The 18,137-nt window shown below is 42.6% G+C and overlaps 1 protein-coding gene across 2 annotated transcripts in view; it reads left to right on the plus strand.

The window, feature by feature from the left end:
* The window catches only part of slc12a5a (solute carrier family 12 member 5a), a 162,538-nt gene that overhangs the window by 115,094 nt on the left and 29,307 nt on the right, over window positions 1-18,137 (plus strand). For both annotated transcript variants that reach the window (XM_064967561.1, XM_064967560.1), the window contains exons 5-12: window positions 4,107-4,161; window positions 4,792-4,922; window positions 11,452-11,699; window positions 12,248-12,459; window positions 15,276-15,443; window positions 15,854-15,952; window positions 16,562-16,619; window positions 16,913-17,087. In XM_064967561.1, the coding sequence (XP_064823633.1) occupies window positions 4,107-4,161; window positions 4,792-4,922; window positions 11,452-11,699; window positions 12,248-12,459; window positions 15,276-15,443; window positions 15,854-15,952; window positions 16,562-16,619; window positions 16,913-17,087 (1,146 nt within the window). The remainder of the gene's footprint in view (window positions 1-4,106; window positions 4,162-4,791; window positions 4,923-11,451; window positions 11,700-12,247; window positions 12,460-15,275; window positions 15,444-15,853; window positions 15,953-16,561; window positions 16,620-16,912; window positions 17,088-18,137) is intronic.

Genomic DNA, 18,137 nt, shown 5'->3' on the forward strand with positions numbered 1-18,137 from the left:
TGCTATCCTCTTATAAACAAAGCATGAATTCAGGCCTGAAATCTGTGGCCAAATTCTTCTTTGGATCTCTGGGTAGAGATCCCCAGTGGGTAGAGATCTCTGTTGGCTGTTCCAGTGGGTAGAGATCCCTGTTAGCTGTCCCAGTGGGTAGAGATCCCTGTTGGCTGTCCCAGTGGGTAGAGATCCCTGTTAGCTGTCCCAAGGGGTAGAGATCAGTGGGTAGAGACCCCTGTTGGTTATCCCAGTGCGTAGAGATCCCTGTTAGCTGTCCCAGTGGGTAGAGATTCCTGTTAGCTGTCCCAGTGGGTAGAGATCCCTGTTAGCTGTCTCAGTGACTAGAGATCAGTGGGTAGTGATTCCTGTTAGCTGTCCCAGTGGGTAGAGATCAGTGGGTAGTGATTCTTGATAGCTGTCCCAGTGGGTAGAGATCATTGGGTAGTGATTATTGATAGCTGTCCCAGTGGGTAGAGATCCCTGTTAGCTGTCCCAGTCGGTAGAGATCCCTGTTAGCTGTCCCAGTGGGTAGAGATCCCTGTTAGCTGTCCCAGTGGTTGATGTCACTTGGTATTGTGACCCTCTGGGAAAGTGCTTTTGCCGCAACTGAAGAGAGGACGATTACACAGCGAAGAGGAGCTCAGCCATTAGGCTGCTGCATTTGTCAGCATCTCTGTCGCACCATGGGCCATTCAAAATATGGTGTTTGGAATCTGAAAGTCTTTGTTGTTGTCACTCTGTTCTCTCAGTAAATAATGTCTTTGTTGACCACGTAACCAAATAGGAAGCCATTGCAAACCAAGAGATTCAACTCAAGTTTTATGCACACAATCATTTTTTGTCCTGATTTACATCAGCCTCAGACGAGAGATTAGGCAACTTCCGTCACTCAGACAGACGGGATTAAAGCCCTCATCTCATCCTGATGCTGTGTTCATGTTTGATTTGCATTAGTAACTCTTCATTTCAACCCACCAAGACACATCTTCTAAATACAGTCATGAATATGAAATATGACACTTCCTTAAAGCCATAGCAGCCAATAATAATTGAGTGACAAATGAATAGACCATTGCACTGACATGCATAAGAGCAAATAGTTAGTCAGTTGGTTGGTATATGTTGCAATGTTTATACTCTACAGACACAATTATGTTTATGTTTGTTAGGGTGTTCTTTGCAATCCCACCTGGTTTGTTATGTCTGCTGATGGTATTTGTTGTCTGCTGATGGTATTTGTTATGTCTGCTGATGGTAGAGTGAATTTATGTTTCTTCATATCAAATTTAAATCTAGAATTGGCTTCCTATATCGCAAAAAAGCATCCTTCACTCATGCTGCCAAACATACCCTTGTAAAACTGACCATCCTACCAATCCTCAACTTCGGCGATGTCATCTATAAAATAGCCTCCAACACTCTACTCAACAAACTGGATGCAGTCTAATGCCATCCGATTTGTCACCTACTACCCACCATTGCGACCTGTACACTCTCGTTGGTTGGCCCTTGCTTCATACTCGTAGCCAAACCCTCTGGCTACAGCTCACTGGTCACCATAGCAGCACCCACTCATTGCACGCACTCCAGCAGGTACAGTATTCTCATTTATTTTTTTACCTTTATTTTACTCAGCAAGTCAGTTAAGAACAAATTCTTATTTTCAATGACGGCCTAGGAACAGTCGGTTAACTGCCTGTTCAGGGGCAGAACGACAAATTTGTACCTTGTCAGCTCGAGGATTTGAACTTACAACCTTTCGGTTACTAGTCCAACACTCTAACCACTAGGCTACCCTGCCGCCCCAATATTAGTATATCTCACTGGTCGCCCCCTGCTGCCAATGACTGGAACGAACTGCAAAATCTCTGAAGCTGGAGACTCATATCTCCCTCACCAGATTTAATCACCAGCTGTCAGAGCAGCTCACAGATCACTGCACCTGTACATAGCCCATCTGTAAACAGCCCATCTATCTATCTACCTCATCCCCATACTGTATTTATTTATTTATCTTGTTCCTTTGCACCCCAGTATCTCTACTTATACATTCATCTTCTGCACATCTACCATTCCAGTGTTTAATTGCTATATTGTAATTACTTTGCCACCATGGTCTATTTACTGCCTTAACTCCCTTATCTTACCTCATTTCCACTCACTGTATATAGACTTTGCTGTTTTCTTTTGTTCTACTGTATTATTGACTGTATGTTTGTTTATTCCGTGTGTAACTCTGTGTTGTTGTGTGTCGAACTGCTTTGCTTTATCTTGGCCAGGTCGCAGTTGCAAATGAGAACTTGTTCTCAACTAGCCTACCTGGTTAAATAAAGGTTAAATGAAAATAAAGAAAATGAAAAAATACCCATCCACTTCAATCATATACTTGCTAACGACATTGTCTCCACTGATTCATATCATCCTATCAACTAGTCATAATGATACAGTGTTATATAAAGAGTATTGAGTCCCTCCCAGGTGACAGTCAGTAAGTGCTCTATCTGCCTCTCTTTATAACGTTCCCACACAGCTGTATCGAGTGATTCCCTCAGCCTCAAACTACCTCCTAAAATGTTCCAGCTTGCCCAGATACATCAGATAAAACACTTAAACAATTACTGTCTTCTCCGCTCTCCTCAGAGAGAGGGAGCCTTACTTCATTGTGACCCGATTAGGAATACAGCAAGGTTCTGCAGATTGTTGTTTATCCAGACAGACGGCAGTGTCCACAGGTGACATTAACCATCGCCCACGCCCCCCTTCCTCTCACAGGAAGACGGCTGCCAGTTATTACACACCTCTCTCTCTCTCTCTCTCTCTCTCTCTCTCTCTCTCTCTCTCTCTCTCTCTCTCTCTCTCTCTCTCTCTCTCTCTCTCTCTCTCTCTCTCTCTCTCTCTCTCTCTCTCTCTCTCTTCCCCTGTCATACACACACACGTTTCCCCTGTCATACACACACACACTCTTCGCCTGTCATACACACACACACTCTTCCCCTGTCATACACACACACACACTCTTCCCCTGTCATACACACACTCTTCCCCTGTCATACACACACACTCTTCCCTTGTCATACACACACACACTTTTCCCCTGTCATACACACACACACTTTTCCCCTGTCATACACACTCTTCCCCTGTCATACACACACACACTCTTCCCCTGTCACACACACACACACACACACACACACACTCTTCCCCTGTCATACACACACACACACACACTCTTCCCCTGTCATACACACACACACACACTCTTCCCCTGTCATACACACACACACACACACACTCTTCCCCTGTCATACACACACACACTTTTCCCCTGTCATACACACACACACTCTTCCCCTGTCACACACACACACACACACTCTTCCCCTGTCATACACACACACACACACACTCTTCCCCTGTCATACACACACACACTTTTCCCCTGTCATACACACACACACTCTTCCCCTGTCATACACACACACGTTTCCCCTGTCATACACACACACACACACTTTTCCCCTGTCATACACACACACTTTTCCCCTGTCATACACACACACACTCTTCCCCTGTCATACACACACACACTCTTCCTCTGTCATACACACACTTTTCCCCTGTCATACCCACACTTTTCCCCTGTCATACCAACACACACTTTTCCCCTGTCATACACACACACACACACACCCACCCAACACACCCACACACCCACCCTCACAACACACCCACCCACAGACAGAGTTCTCCTCTTCTAGTTCTACTCCCTTTATCTTGCTGCTGTAATATGGGTTCTTTAGAAATGCCTGTCTACAGTCTGTCTCTATTGTTCCATGACCTAACGCTGCCTCTCGTCACGTCTCTACTCATTACTGATCATTGGTGTCCTTCAGTACGAACCAAAAATAATATGGTCCTCCAGACATGGTCATTTTTTCCTCATTTGTGTTTCGCCTGCAATGCCCGTGAAATATCCTGTCATTAGTGAATAACAGATTGAACGTAATACAATCCTAACATCCCATTTCCCCTCTCTGCTCTCTTCTCTCTCCCTCTCTCTTTAGACTATGCTGACTGTTCTGCTCTCTTCTCTCTCCCTCTCTCTTTAGACTATGCTGACTGCAATCTCCATGAGTGCCATTGCCACCAATGGTGTTGTTCCAGGTGGGTGAACATGCGTTGGTATTCGGCCTTGCTATTGGGAATACTACTTCTACTAAAGAGCTGGTTTTGGCTCAAAAATGCATATCCATCGTTTTAGCCCTAGCAACGCTATAATATTAGTCACGTCCAGACTCCTGGGACCCCACATGAAACTTATATGGCTGTGTTTATATGATTAGAGATGGTATCTAATAATCACGTCTCATCCTGGCTTTACTCACCCCTTGGTTAGCTGAGATCAGAGGTGAGAAGAAATGACATGCTTGGGCAGTGGAGTAACAATGTAGCCACCATTTTGTGGTGTAAATCTGGGTCATGTTCATTAGGCACCAAATGTAGAAAATGGACTGAAATAGGGAGGGACTGCCTGGACATGTCCAATAAGAAACGCTCATTTTCATTTCCCAAAGGCAGAGACCCTGCTCTGATTGGAGAATAGCAGGGTTGGGGTCATTTACATTTAACATGACATGAAATACAGTGATGCTGTAAAAGACGAAATTCACACACATCATTCCAAATCCATATAATTTCAAATCAGTTAATTTGAGATGCAGTTTGTATACAAACTGTAATTTAAAAGTACAATATGTCATTGAAAGAGTGTGTGTATTTATTTTCTGTCTGCAGCTGGAGGCTCCTACTACATGATCTCCCGTTCTCTGGGGCCTGAGTTTGGGGGCGCCGTGGGCATTTGTTTCTACCTGGGAACAACGTTTGCTGGAGCCATGTACATCCTGGGGTCCATCGAACTCTTACTGGTAAGAACCTGGGCTTGAAATAATTATCTTTATATCTATCCAGCTCTCTCTATCTCTCTCTCCCTCTCTTTCTATCTCTCTCTATCTCTCTCCCTCTCTTTCTATCTCTCTCTATCTCTCTCCCTCTCTTTCTATCTCTCTCTCCCTCTCTTTCTTTCTCTCTCTATCTCTCTCTCCCTCTCTTTCTATCTCTCTCTATCTCTCTCCCTCTCTTTCTATCTCTCTCTCTATCTCTCTCCCTCTCTTTCTATCTCTCTCTCCCTCTCTTTCTATCTCTCTCTCCCTCTCTTTCTATCTCTCTCTCCCTCTCTTTCTATCTCTCTCTATCTCTCTCCCTCTCTTTCTATCTCTCCCTCTCTTTCTCTCTCTCTCTCCCTCTTTCTATCTCTCTCTCCCTCTCTCTCCCTCTCTTTCTCTATCTCTCTCTCTATCTCTCTCTCCCTCTCTTTCCTCTCTCTATCTCTCTCTCCCTCTCTTTCTATCTCTCTCTCCCTCTCTTTCTATCTCTCTCTCCCTCTGATTGCGTGTATCTGTCTGTTTATCTTTCCTTCCTTTCCTTCTGTCTGCCCATCTCGCTCTATCTTTCATCTCTCTTTCAATCTGCCCATCTCGCTCTCTCTTTCATCTCTCTTTCAATCTGCCCATCTCGCTCTCTCTTTCATCTCTCTTTCAATCTGCCCATCTTGCTCTATCTTTCAATCTGCCCATCTTGCTCTATCTTTCATCTCTCTTTCAATCTGCCCATCTCGCTCTATCTTTCATCTCTCTTTCAATCTGCCCATCTCGCTCTATCTTTCATCTCTCTTTCAATCTGCCCATCTCGCTCTCTCTTTCATCTCGCTCTCTCTTTCATCTCTCTTTCCATCTGCCCATCTCGCTCTCTCTTTCATCTCTCTTTCCATCTGCCCATCTCGCTCTCTCTTTCATCTCTCTTTCCATCTGCCCATCTCGCTCTCTCTTTCATCTCTCTTTCCATCTGCCCATCTCGCTCTCTCTTTCATCTCTTTCCATCTGCCCATCTCGCTCTCTCTTTCCATCTGCCCATCTTGCGCTCTCTTTCATCTCTCTTTCCATCTGCCCATCTTGCTCTCTCTTTCAATCTGCCGATCTCGCTCTCTCTTTCATCTCTCTTTCCGTCTGCCCATCTCACTCTCTCTTTCATCTCTCTTTCCGTCTGCCCATCTCACTCTCTCTTTCAATCTGCCCATCTCGCTCTCTCTTTCATCTCTCTTTCCGTGTGCCCATCTCACTCTCTCTTTCATCTCTCTTTCCGTCTGCCCATCTCACTCTCTCTTTCATCTCTCTTTCAATCTGCCCATCTCGCTCTCTCTTTCATCTCTCTTTCCATCTGTCCATCTCGCTCTCTCTTTCTGTCTGCCCATCTCGCTCTCTCTTTCTGTCTGCCCATCTCGCTCTCTCTTTCATCTCTTTTTCCGTCTACCCATCTCGCTCTCTCTTTCATCTTTCTTTCCATCTGCCCATCTCGCTCTCTCTTTCATCTCTCTTTCCATCTGCCCATCTCGCTCTCTCTTTCATCTTTCTTTCAATCTGCCCATCTCGCTCTCTCTTTCAATCTGCCCACCCATCTCTCTTTCAATCTGCCCATCTCGCTCTCTCTTTCATCTCTCTTTCCATCTGCCCATCTCGCTCTCTTTCATCTCTCTTTCCGTCTGCCCATCTCGCTCTCTCTTTCAATCTGCCCATCTCGCTCTCTCTTTCATCTCTCTTTCCATCTGCCCATCTCGCTCTCTCTTTCATCTCTCTTTCAATCTGCCCATCTCGCTCTCTCTTTAATCTCTCTTTCCATCTGCCCATCTCGCTCTCTCTTTCTGTCTGCCCATCTTGCTCTCTCTTTCTTATGTTCAGTCCTGTCTTTGTGCATGTAGTCCTGTCCCTCTTAATTTGTCTGTCTTTATTTCTCTTTATCCTGCTTTGATGCTATTTTCTCCCTCTCCAACTGTCCACAATGAATTCTAATAAATATAAAGATCATTCATCGTTGTCTGTCCCACCCCCTCTCTTTTTCCACACTGAATCCTCCTCTCCCTGTCGCTGCTCTCTCTTGGATTAAGAGCTGAGTAATTATGTAAATTCTGCATAAAGGAGAGATAAGGCCATTGACAGAATAATGAGACCATTCGTAGAAACTGCCATCACTTTGGTCCAGTGTTATCTACACACTAGGGGTGCATCTCAATTGTATTTCCTTGATTCCACGCCTCCTCTTTCCATGTCTTCCTCTCAATATGCATTGGAGGTCTGAGGTTTCTCCACTCAGACTATCTCCTCTCACACATTTTGACAAGAGAGCGAGGCGAGAGCACGCCACGACATCACTATCACCAAAAGCAACAACAGTGACACATCAAAGGCTGTGAGTGTGACAGGCTTGTGATGCTGAAAATACAGCGAACATTATGCCTGCGCACTCCCATGTAGGAGAGCACACTTTTTGTAAAACACAAAGACAGAAGTCACACACAGCATGATGTTAAAGAGTAAGCAGCCTGTTCACTCAGACATAATAAGCCAGTTGATCCCTATCGTTATTTTCAGAGATAGCTAGCTAACAGCAGCAAGCGAGCTGCAATAAAATTAAATGAAAACAGTTCCACTCACCAAATTATGATAATTTGAAACTTAACTTCTTGTTGAAAGAAAAGGGAGAAGTTAAGAAATTAGCAACAACATCCTCTTTGATAACACCTGCAGCTGCTGTACACTAGCCTACAACAAAACATAGCAGAACTGTAGGAAAACTGCTACACACTAGCCTACAACAAAACCTAGCAGAACTGTAGGAAAACTGCTGCACACTATTGCACAGTGACCTGTCAGCCTTCGAGAAGGTGGAAGTTTCCATACATTTTTGTAAAAATGGTAGAACCCATTACAATGAGAACTTGTTCTCAACTAGCTTACCTTAAAGGTGAAATAAAAAATACAAAAAAAAACAAATCAAAATGTGATTGGTTGATTCCACTGTCACTCCAGAATTCTGCCCTTAAGGTGTCTGTAAACATAGGTGTGCTAGGTGAGGACATCTGAGCCTCGCATACTCCCTTAAAAGACCTTGACTTGAAAAATGAGAAAAAAACTGCAATATTACTGTTTGTCCCTTTTGAGACACCGTATCAACAACAAAGCCAGTGTACGCTTCCTCAAAATATTCAGAACTAATCTCAGCTATATCAAGAAATCGGTCATTCATTTGTATGTTTTTGCAAAGGCGGTCTTAGTCGCCCAATTTTACATCTAACTAAGATGTTTGTTGCAGTATTTCTTGTTGAATGACAACAAACACTTAATTGAAGAATCCCTTCCATAGTTCCTCATCACCGAAGAAGGGGCATAGACTTCGGGTACCAAACTTCGACTTGCCTCAAGAAAAAAATGTGTGTGCTCAACCAGCTGAACAAACAAAAACGTCATGCATTTTTTGTCATAATATATGCACAAACTGTTTCAACAGGGAAGCATGCGACAGGCTTAATGCAGTAGACTGACAGGCTTAACACAGTTGAATGGCAGATGCCTTCTGAGGGCTTAGCCAATGGTGAGCTACACTCTTAGAAAAAGGGTTCCAAAAGGGTTCTTTTAGCTGTCCCCATAGGAAAACCCTTTTTGGTTCCAGGTAGAATCATTTCAGGATCCGTGTAGAACCCTCTGTGGACAGGGTTTTACCTAAAGGGTTCTACCTGGAACCAAAATGCGTTCTTCAAAGGGTTCTCCTATGGGGACAGCTGAAGAACCCTTTTTAGGTTTGAGATAGCATATTTTTCTAAGAGAACACTAAAGAAACATCCTGATTGGATTACATTATTTATTCTTACTTGTAACCCTTTCCTTTTAACACACTGAAGATATTCAATCAGAATGTCAATGAAAATAATAATGTAATTAGAATATAATTGAAAAGATAAAATACCACTAAAACAAATGTATTTGTTTAAAAAAATATATTTTAGAAATCCCAGAGGGCCTTGAAGGACCCCACTGACAGTTCCCCACTACAAATCACTTGTTGTGGCTTCCTGTTCAATTTGTCTTAAATTGATTGGCTTGAAAGTATGGAAGAGGAAGAACACGTTATTAAAGATGTGTTCGGACGGCATGTCTGATTATGTGTACTCTATTTAATAGCTACAGTTGAAGACGAAAGTTTACATACACCTGCGCTAAATACATTTAAACTCAGTTTTTCACAATTCCTGACATTTAATCCAAGTAACAATTCCCTGTTTTAGGTCAGTTAGGTTCACCACTTTATTTTAAGAATGTGAAATGTCAAAATAATAATAGAGAGAATGATTTATTTCAGCTTTTATTTATTTCATCACATTCCCAGTGGGTCAGAAGTTTACATACACAGTTAGTATTTGGAAGCATTTCCTTTAAATTGTTTAACTTGGGTCAAGCGTTTTGGGTAACTTGGGTACCAAACTTGGGTAGCTTCCCAAGTTGGGTGAATTTTGGCCTATTCCTTCTGACAGAGTTGGTGTAACTGAGTCAGGTTTGTAGGCCTCCTTGCTAGCAGACACTTTTTCAGTTCTGCCCACAAATTATCTATTGGATTGAGGTCAGGGCTTTGTGATGCCCACTCCAATACCTTGACTTTGTTGACCTTAAGCCATTTTGCCACAACTTTGGAAGTATGCTTGTGGTCATTGTTCATTTGGAAAACCCATTTGCAACCATGCTTTAACTTCCTGACTGATGTCTTGAGATGCTGCTTCAATATATCCACATAATTGTCCTTCTTCATGATGCCATCTATTTTGTGAAGTGCACCAGTCCCTCCTGCAGCAAAGCACCCAAACAACATGATGCTGCCATCTTCGTGCTTCATGGTTGGGATGGTGTTCTTTGGCTTGCAAGCCTCCCCCTTTTTCCTCCAAACATAACGACGGTCATTATTGCCAAACAGTTCTATTTTTGTTTCATCAGACCAGAGGACATTTCTCCAAAAAGTACGATCTTTTTCCCCATGTGCAGCTGCAAACCGTAGTCTGGCTTTGTAGCAGTGGCTTCTTCCTTGCTGAGCTGCCTTTCAGGTTATGTCGATATCGGACTTGTTTTACTGTTGATATAGATACTTTTGTGCATGTGTCCTCCAGCATCTTCACAAGGTCCTTTACTGTTGTTCTGGGATTGATTTGCACTTTTCGCACCAAAGTATGTTCATCTCTAGGAGACAGAACGCGTCTCCTTCCTGAGCAGTATGATGGCTGTGGGTCCCATGGTGTTTATACTTGTGTACTATTGTTTGTATAGATGAACGTGGTGCCTTCAGGTGTTTGGAAATTGCTCCCAAGGATGAACCAGACTTGTGGAGGTCTACAAGGCCTTGAAATATATCCACAGGTACACCTCCATTTGACTCAAATTATGTTAATTAGCCTATCAGAAGCTTCTAAAGCCACGACATAATTTTCTGGAATTTTCCAAGCTGTTTAAAGGCACAGTCAACTTAGTGTATGTAAACTTCTGACCCACCGGAATTGTGATACAGTGAATTATAAGTGAAATAATCTGTCTGTACACAATTGTTGGAAAATGACTTGTGTTATGCACACAGTAGATGTCCTAACCGACTTGCCAAAACAATAGTTTGTTAACAAGACATTTGTGGAGTGGTTGAAAAATGAGTTTTCATGACTCCAACCTAAGTGTTTGTAAACTTCCAACTTTAACTTTTTAAAACAGCATCTAAATGTGGGATACTTAGTCAGTTGCACAAGTGACTGCATTCAACCGAAATGTGTCTTCCACATTTAACCAAGTGACTGCATTCAACCGAAATGTGTCTTCCACCTATAACCAAGCCCCTCTGAATCAGATAATTATTTTTATTTTACCATGTAAATTGACTGAGAACACATTCTCATTTATAGCAACAACTTGGAGAATAGTTACAGGGGAGAGGAGGGGGAGGAATGAGCCAATTGGAAGATGGGGATGATTAGGTGACCATGATGGATTGAGGGACAGATTGGGAATTTAGCCGGGACACCAGTGTTAACACCCCTACTCTTACAATAAGTGTCATGGGATCTTTAGTGACCACAGAGAGTCAGGACACCCATTTAATTAACATCCCATCCTAAATACAGCACCCTGTCCCAAATCACTGCCCTGGGGCATTGGGATATTTTTTTAGACCAGAGAAAAGAGTGCTTCCTACTGGCCCTCCAACACCACTTCCTGCATCATCTGGTCTCCCATCTAGGGACTGACCAGGGACAGCTTAGCTTCAGAGGAACGCCAGGAGTGGGATGCAGGGTGGTTATGCTGCTGGCAACTAATGATGGGACAATTACAGGTTTTATGATTTCATTAACGGCAAAGCTATTTTTCTATTTGTATATTTTTAGACCCGTGATAAGATATAATGGTGATTCATTTAGAACAGGAATCCCATGCTTGGGTTGTTCAACCCTCTAATTGAAAGGATTTAATGGGAGTGTCAGATTCTGTGTTTCTACAGTTGATTTAGTTCTCACTCTCCCTCTCCCTCCCCCCCTCATAGGTCTACATCCTCCCCCAGGCAGCCATCTTTAAGATGGAGGGTCTGGAGGGGGCCGAGGCGGAGGCGGCGATGCTTAACAACATGCGTGTGTACGGCACCATTGTGCTCAGTTTCATGGCCACGGTGGTGTTTGTGGGGGTCAAGTACGTCAACAAGTTAGCCTTGCTCTTCCTGGCCTGCGTCATCCTGTCCATTCTGGCTGTGTATGCCGGAGTCATCAAGACGGCCATCGAGCCACCTGACTTCCCGTAAGGAACCCTACTGTTTAATTAGCCTGGTTCCAAGTCTGTTTGTGCTGTCTTGCCAACTCCTACGGTTATTTTCACATAAGAATGACCATAGGAGTTGGATAGAAAGCACAGACAGGTCTGGGACGAGGCTACTCTTCAATATTGGGGCTGATCCAAACTTGAAGAATATAGGTGTGATGTGAATTTTGTTTCATGTAAATCATTTATCGATCGATTTTTGGCAGATATGGGGGATTTGGGGTTTGAGACTGTAAATGGCAGACACATTCATGCCATGCTAGAAATGTACACATTAAAACACATGTTCACCCATTTTAAGATTATTTGAAGTACAGTATATTTAAAATCTAAATTATATTCACAGCACATAAGCAGATGGGTTAAATAGAACATATTCATCTTGTGACATTTTCAGTAGGGAGGACTCTACTGTTCAATATGGGGACCGTTACCCACAGACTTGTGCTAGCTCTCAAAGCCAATGCCTAGGCTTCGGATCCCGGTCGGTCACACTGACACACTAACACATCTCCCCTGCTACGCAGAGTGTGTCTGCTGGGTAATCGCCCGCTGATCTCCAAAGGGTTCGACGTGTGCGCCAAAACATTGGAGAGTGGCAACGGCACGGTCACCACCAAGCTGTGGAGCGTCTTCTGCGACTCGCCCTTCCTCAACGCCACCTGCGACGAGTACTTTGTCAACAACAACGTGTCCTTCATCCAGGGCATCCCTGGCGTCATGAGCGGCATCCTCAAAGGTGAACAAACACAAGCTATTGGTCCTCCGTGGCTCAGCTGGTATAGCTTGGAACACCAGGATCGTGGGCTTGATTTCCGCTGTGGTCACCCATACGTAAAATGTTTGCAAGCATGACTGAAGGTCGTTTTGAATAAAATTGTTTGCTAAAATGCTAATTTTATGTTACTATATTATTATAATATCTATTATTTTGTGGCTATCTACTTCTTCTTTCTAAACAGTTACACATACAGCACAATTATTCTGGTCCCCCTGGACTCAGGTCACTGTATCTACAGTACAAATAACATGTATTGTTCTGGTCCCTCTAGACTCAGGTCACTGTATCTACACTACAAATAACATGTATTGTTCTGGTCCCTCTAGACTCAGGTCACTGTATCTACACTACAAATAACATGTATTGTTCTGGTCCCCCTAGACTCAGGTCACTGTATCTACACTACAAATAACATGTATTGTTCTGGTCCCCTTAGACTCAGGTCACTGTATCTACAGTACAAATAACATGTATTGTTCTGGTCCCCCTAGACTCAGGTCACTGTATCTACACTACAAATAACATGTATTGTTCTGGTCCCTCAAGACTCAGGTCACTGTATCTACACTACAAATAACATGTATTGTTCTGGTCCCTCTAGACTCAGGTCACTGTATCTACACTACAAATAACATGTATTGTTCTGGTCCCTCTAGACTCAGGTCACTCTATCTACAGTACAAATAACATGTATTGTTCTGGTCCCTCTAGACTCAGGTCACTGTATCTACACTACAAATAACATGTATTGTTCTGGTCCCTCTAGACTCAGGTCAGGCTTCAAACATAAAATATAAAATGTATTTTTTCCCCTTAGACTCAGGTCACTCTATCTACAAGTGGGACAAATCATAAGTGGATGTATTGTTCTGGTAATTAGACTCAGGTCACTGTATCTACACTACAAATAACATGTATTGTTCTGGTCCCCCTTTCAGACTCAGGTCAAACTCTATCTACACTACAAATAACATGTGATTCTGGTCCCCCTGAATGAGGTCAATGTTGACCTAAAATAACATGATGATAAATAAAATCCACCTGTGGTCACTCTATCTACACTACAAATAACATGCATTGTTCTGGTCTCCCTAGACTCAGGTCACTTATCTAAGTACAAATAACATCATGAAGAACAAGGTCACACTAGGCAGGTCCAAATACTGTATTGAAGATGTTTAGACTCAGGTCATTTCTATACAAATAACATGTATTTCCCAGGCCCTTAAACATCCCAAGGAGCACTGTGCAACAAATAACATGTATTGTTCTGGAAGGACTCAGGTCACTGACCACTACAAATAACATGTATTGTTCTGGTCCCTCTAGACTCAGGTCACTCTATCTACAGTACAAATAACATGTATTGTTCTGGTCCCTCTAGACTCAGGTCACTGTATCTACACTACATGAACTGTATTGTTCTGGTCAGCTAGACTCAGGTCACTCTGTCCATAGTACAAATAATCATGTATTGTTCTGGTCCCAAACTCTGGTCACTTTCTACAGTATGGAAGAGTTCTGGCCCCCTAAGAAAGCCATTTATCTTAAAGATATCAAAAAATGTGTTGTTTGGTCCCCTTAGACTCAGGTCACTCTATCTAGAGTACAAAAACATGTGGAAGAAGGTCCCTCTAGACTCAGGTCATGAAACCAAATAACATGTATTGTTCTGGTCCCTCAACTCAAAACGTCATGTTTGGCGTAAAATAACATGTATTGTTCTGGTCCCTCACCTCATCCCCATCTACAGTCAAATAACATGTATTGTTCTGGTCCATCAGACTCAGGTCACTGTATCTACACTACAAATAACATGTATTGTTCTGGTCCCTCTAGCATCATGTTTGGGCCTGCTTTTCTTCACTCAGGGGAACTGGATGGAGCCAAATAACATGACCATTCTGGTCCCTCTAACTCAGGTCATGTATCTACACTAAAAACCTGTATTGTTCTGGTCCCTCTAGAGACTCAGGTCACTTCCAACAAGACAATGATCCAAAACATAAAGCAAAATCTACAATGGGATGGTTCAAAAATAAACATGTATTGTTCAGGTGTTAGAATGGCACATCTAGTCAAATAACATGTATTGTTCTGAATCCAACTCAGGTCATCTGTCTAAAGTACAAAAACTGCTGTTCTGGTGCCCTCCATCCCATCTCACTGAGTACACATGTTTTGCAAGGAGGAATGGGAAACAATGTCAGTGCCTTCGATGTGCAAAACTGAACTTTGAGACATTTTGCCACATTTCAGGCTTCAAACATAAAGATAGAAAACTGTATTTTTTTTGTGAAGAATCAACAACAAGGCGACTGGGACACAATCATGAAGTGGAACGAATTTTTGGATAATTTTTTTTTTGAATTGTTAAAAAAAATTTGAAATATCCCCCCGTAATAAATGTTGTTCCACTTTTGCATGATTGTGTCCCACTTGTATGTTGATTCTTGCACAAAAAAGACTACAGTTTTATATCTTTATGTTTGAAGCCTGAAATGTGGCAAAAGGTCGCAAAGTTCAAGGGGGCCGAATACTTTTGCAAGGCACTGTACTACAATTTCTTTACTTGGAATTTCTGTTAGGATTTCTAAGATCTTGTTCTCCTGGAACTTAAGGTCAAGCTAATTTTAAATGATATTGATGTATCTAATCTCTCTCTCTCTTCTTCTCCCTTACCTTCCCCTCTCTCTCCCTTTCCTCCCTCTTTCCCTGTTTCCTTCTCCTTCCCCCCTCTCTTTTTTCCTCTCCCCCCACCCCCTCACACACAGAGAACCTATTTGGGAATTACCTGGAGAAGGGGGATCTGGTGGCTAAGAAGGGGATTGCGACCATGGAGGGCCCTGATGACACTCTGACCAACTCCAATCGTTACGTCCTGGCCGACATCACCAGCTTCTTCACCCTGCTGGTCGGAATCTACTTCCCCTCCGTCACAGGTCAGCTGACAGGAAGCGGATGATGCAAAGAGGAAGAGACAGAGGGTTGACTCTCAAAGTAATTTTCCTTTTATTCCTCGTATCCTCAAAGGGTGAATTCACCAAAGGTGAATCTCGAGGAGGAGAGAGGACACAAGCAATCAAGGGAAAATGCTTTTGAGGTTCAGCCTTTGTGTTGTTTTGTGTGTTTTGTTTTTCTATCTGGGGGTTTATGGGAGATTTACATCAATTCATTGAAAGATTAAAAGGATTAAAGTAAAAGATTCATCTGATGTCAGAATTTCTTCAACACAAAAAAAAGCAGCTGTTTGTTATTAGAAGGATAATGTTGTTGTGTTTGTTGTTCAGTTGTAGTAATTTGACAAAATGAGAGTTCCTTCTACAGTGACCTCTCTACTTGTGTGTCACAGGGATCATGGCCGGATCAAACCGCTCAGGAGATCTACGCGACGCTCAGAAGTCAATCCCCATCGGCACTATCATGGCCATCACCACTACCTCAATAGTGTGTATCCTTGTTTTATTTTTTATTTAACCTTTATTTACCTCTCCTTATACTGGTCCACTTGTGAAGTCAGTGGGCTAGTGCATGCTACTTATAGCTGTGGATCACATGTTTTCTGGCAATAGTAAAATTCCTCTATTTTATACGAAAACTTTTGGTGTTTTACCTTCCAACATAAATACATACAAGTTAGGTTGAATTGAATTGAGCCAATGGCCTCAAGCTTGTTACTGTATGTTACGAATGATATCCATGTTGCTCTTCATCTTCATCTCAAGTGACCATTACAGGACAAAAGCAATCAATCATGTATAAAAATACATCAGACATAACCCAACAATAACCGCTCTGTTGAACTGTCATTACCTCAATGCAGCACTGTAAACTCAGTGTGCAGATATCAAACAGATATGTGAGGATATGTCCCTATGTGCTAGATCTGTCTGTCTGTCTGTCTGTCTGTCTGTCTGTCTGTCTGTCTGTCTGTCTGTCTGTCTGTCTGTTTCTGTCTGTCTGTCTGTCTGTCTGTCTGCTGTCTGTCTGCCTGTCTGCCTGTCTGTCTGCCTGTCTGCCTGTCTGCCTGTCTATTTTCCTTAATGTGACCTTTTTATAGACATGTCAGCTGTGATCCTGTTCGGTGCCTGTATCGAGGGAGTGGTCCTTAGAGACAAGTAAGTAATGGATAATAAGTTCACATTTCTGCAAAATTGTTTTGATATTTCTCAGTCAACCTTTTCCAGTGCTGAGGTACTTGGTGAGGGAGGCCATTTAACTGAAAACGTTTTTAAACATTTACAACGGAAAAGGAAAATGATCACTTTTAATTGCAGTATTAGACCAGGTCGTCCCTCCATGTTTCAGTCAGTTTTCTTCAGTTTGGTTTCTAATGAGTAGGATCCTGGTAATTGGTTCTCTTAGCTTTCTCCATTTCTGATTGGCTGGATGTCATGTCCATCTCCCTCAGGTTTGGGGAGGGCGTCAATGGCAACCTGGTCATTGGCACCTTGGCCTGGCCGTCCCCGTGGGTTATTGTCATTGGCTCCTTCTTCTCCACCTGTGGGGCGGGGCTTCAGAGCTTGACGGGTGCTCCGCGTCTCATGCAGGCCATCTCCAGGGACGGTGTCGTGCCCATCCTACGGGTCAGTCTGTCATTGTCAACATTCTAGCATTTAACACTGATCTGGGACCATTAGTTATGATAACTCTGTCAACATTCTAGCATTTAACACTGATCTGGGACCATTAGTTATGATAACGCTGTCAACATTCTAGCATTTAACACTGATCTGGGACCATTAGTTATGATAACTCTGTCAACATTCTAGCATTTAACACTGATCTGGGACCATTAGTTATGATAACTCTGTCAACATTCTAGCATTTAACACTGATCTGGGACCATTAGTTATGATAACTCTGTCAACATTCTAGCATTTAACACTGATCATTTAACACTGATCTGGGACCATTAGTTATGATAACTCTGTCAACATTCTAGCATTTAACACTGATCTGGGACCATTAGTTATGCTAACTCTGTCAACATTCTAGCATTTAACACTGATCTGGGACCATTAGTTATGATAACTCTGTCAACATTCTAGCATTTAACACTGATCTGGGACCATTAGTTATGATAACTGATCTAGCATTTAACACTGATCTGGGACCATTAGTTATGATAACTCTGTCAACATTCTAGCATTTAACACTGATCTGGGACCATTAGTTATGATAACTCTGTCAACATTCTAGCATTTAACACTGATCTGGGACCATTAGTTATGATAACTCTGTCAACATTCTAGCATTTAACACTGATCTGGGACCATTAGTTATGATCTGGGACCATTAGTTATGATAACTCTGTCAACATTCTAGCATTTAACACTGATCTGGGACCATTAGTTATGTTGGTTTGTCAACACATCTCATATCAGTCTCAGGTGACATTGATCACTACCAAAACTCCTCAGTAGTATCCACATTCAACCTGCCTTGAAATAATGGAGGAACTACTGTTAGTTCAATCTGTATTCCATCTAACATCTCTGTGTGATGTGTCCTCCCAGGTATAACTATTCCATCTAACATCTCTGTGTAGGATGTGTCCTCCCAGGTATCTCTATTCCATCTAACATCTCTGTGTAGGATGTGTCCTCCCAGCTATCTTTATTCCATCTAACATC

The sequence above is a fragment of the Oncorhynchus masou genome, chromosome 6, assembly GCF_036934945.1.
Source record: "Oncorhynchus masou masou isolate Uvic2021 chromosome 6, UVic_Omas_1.1, whole genome shotgun sequence".
In the NCBI taxonomy this organism is placed as follows: domain Eukaryota; kingdom Metazoa; phylum Chordata; class Actinopteri; order Salmoniformes; family Salmonidae; genus Oncorhynchus; species Oncorhynchus masou.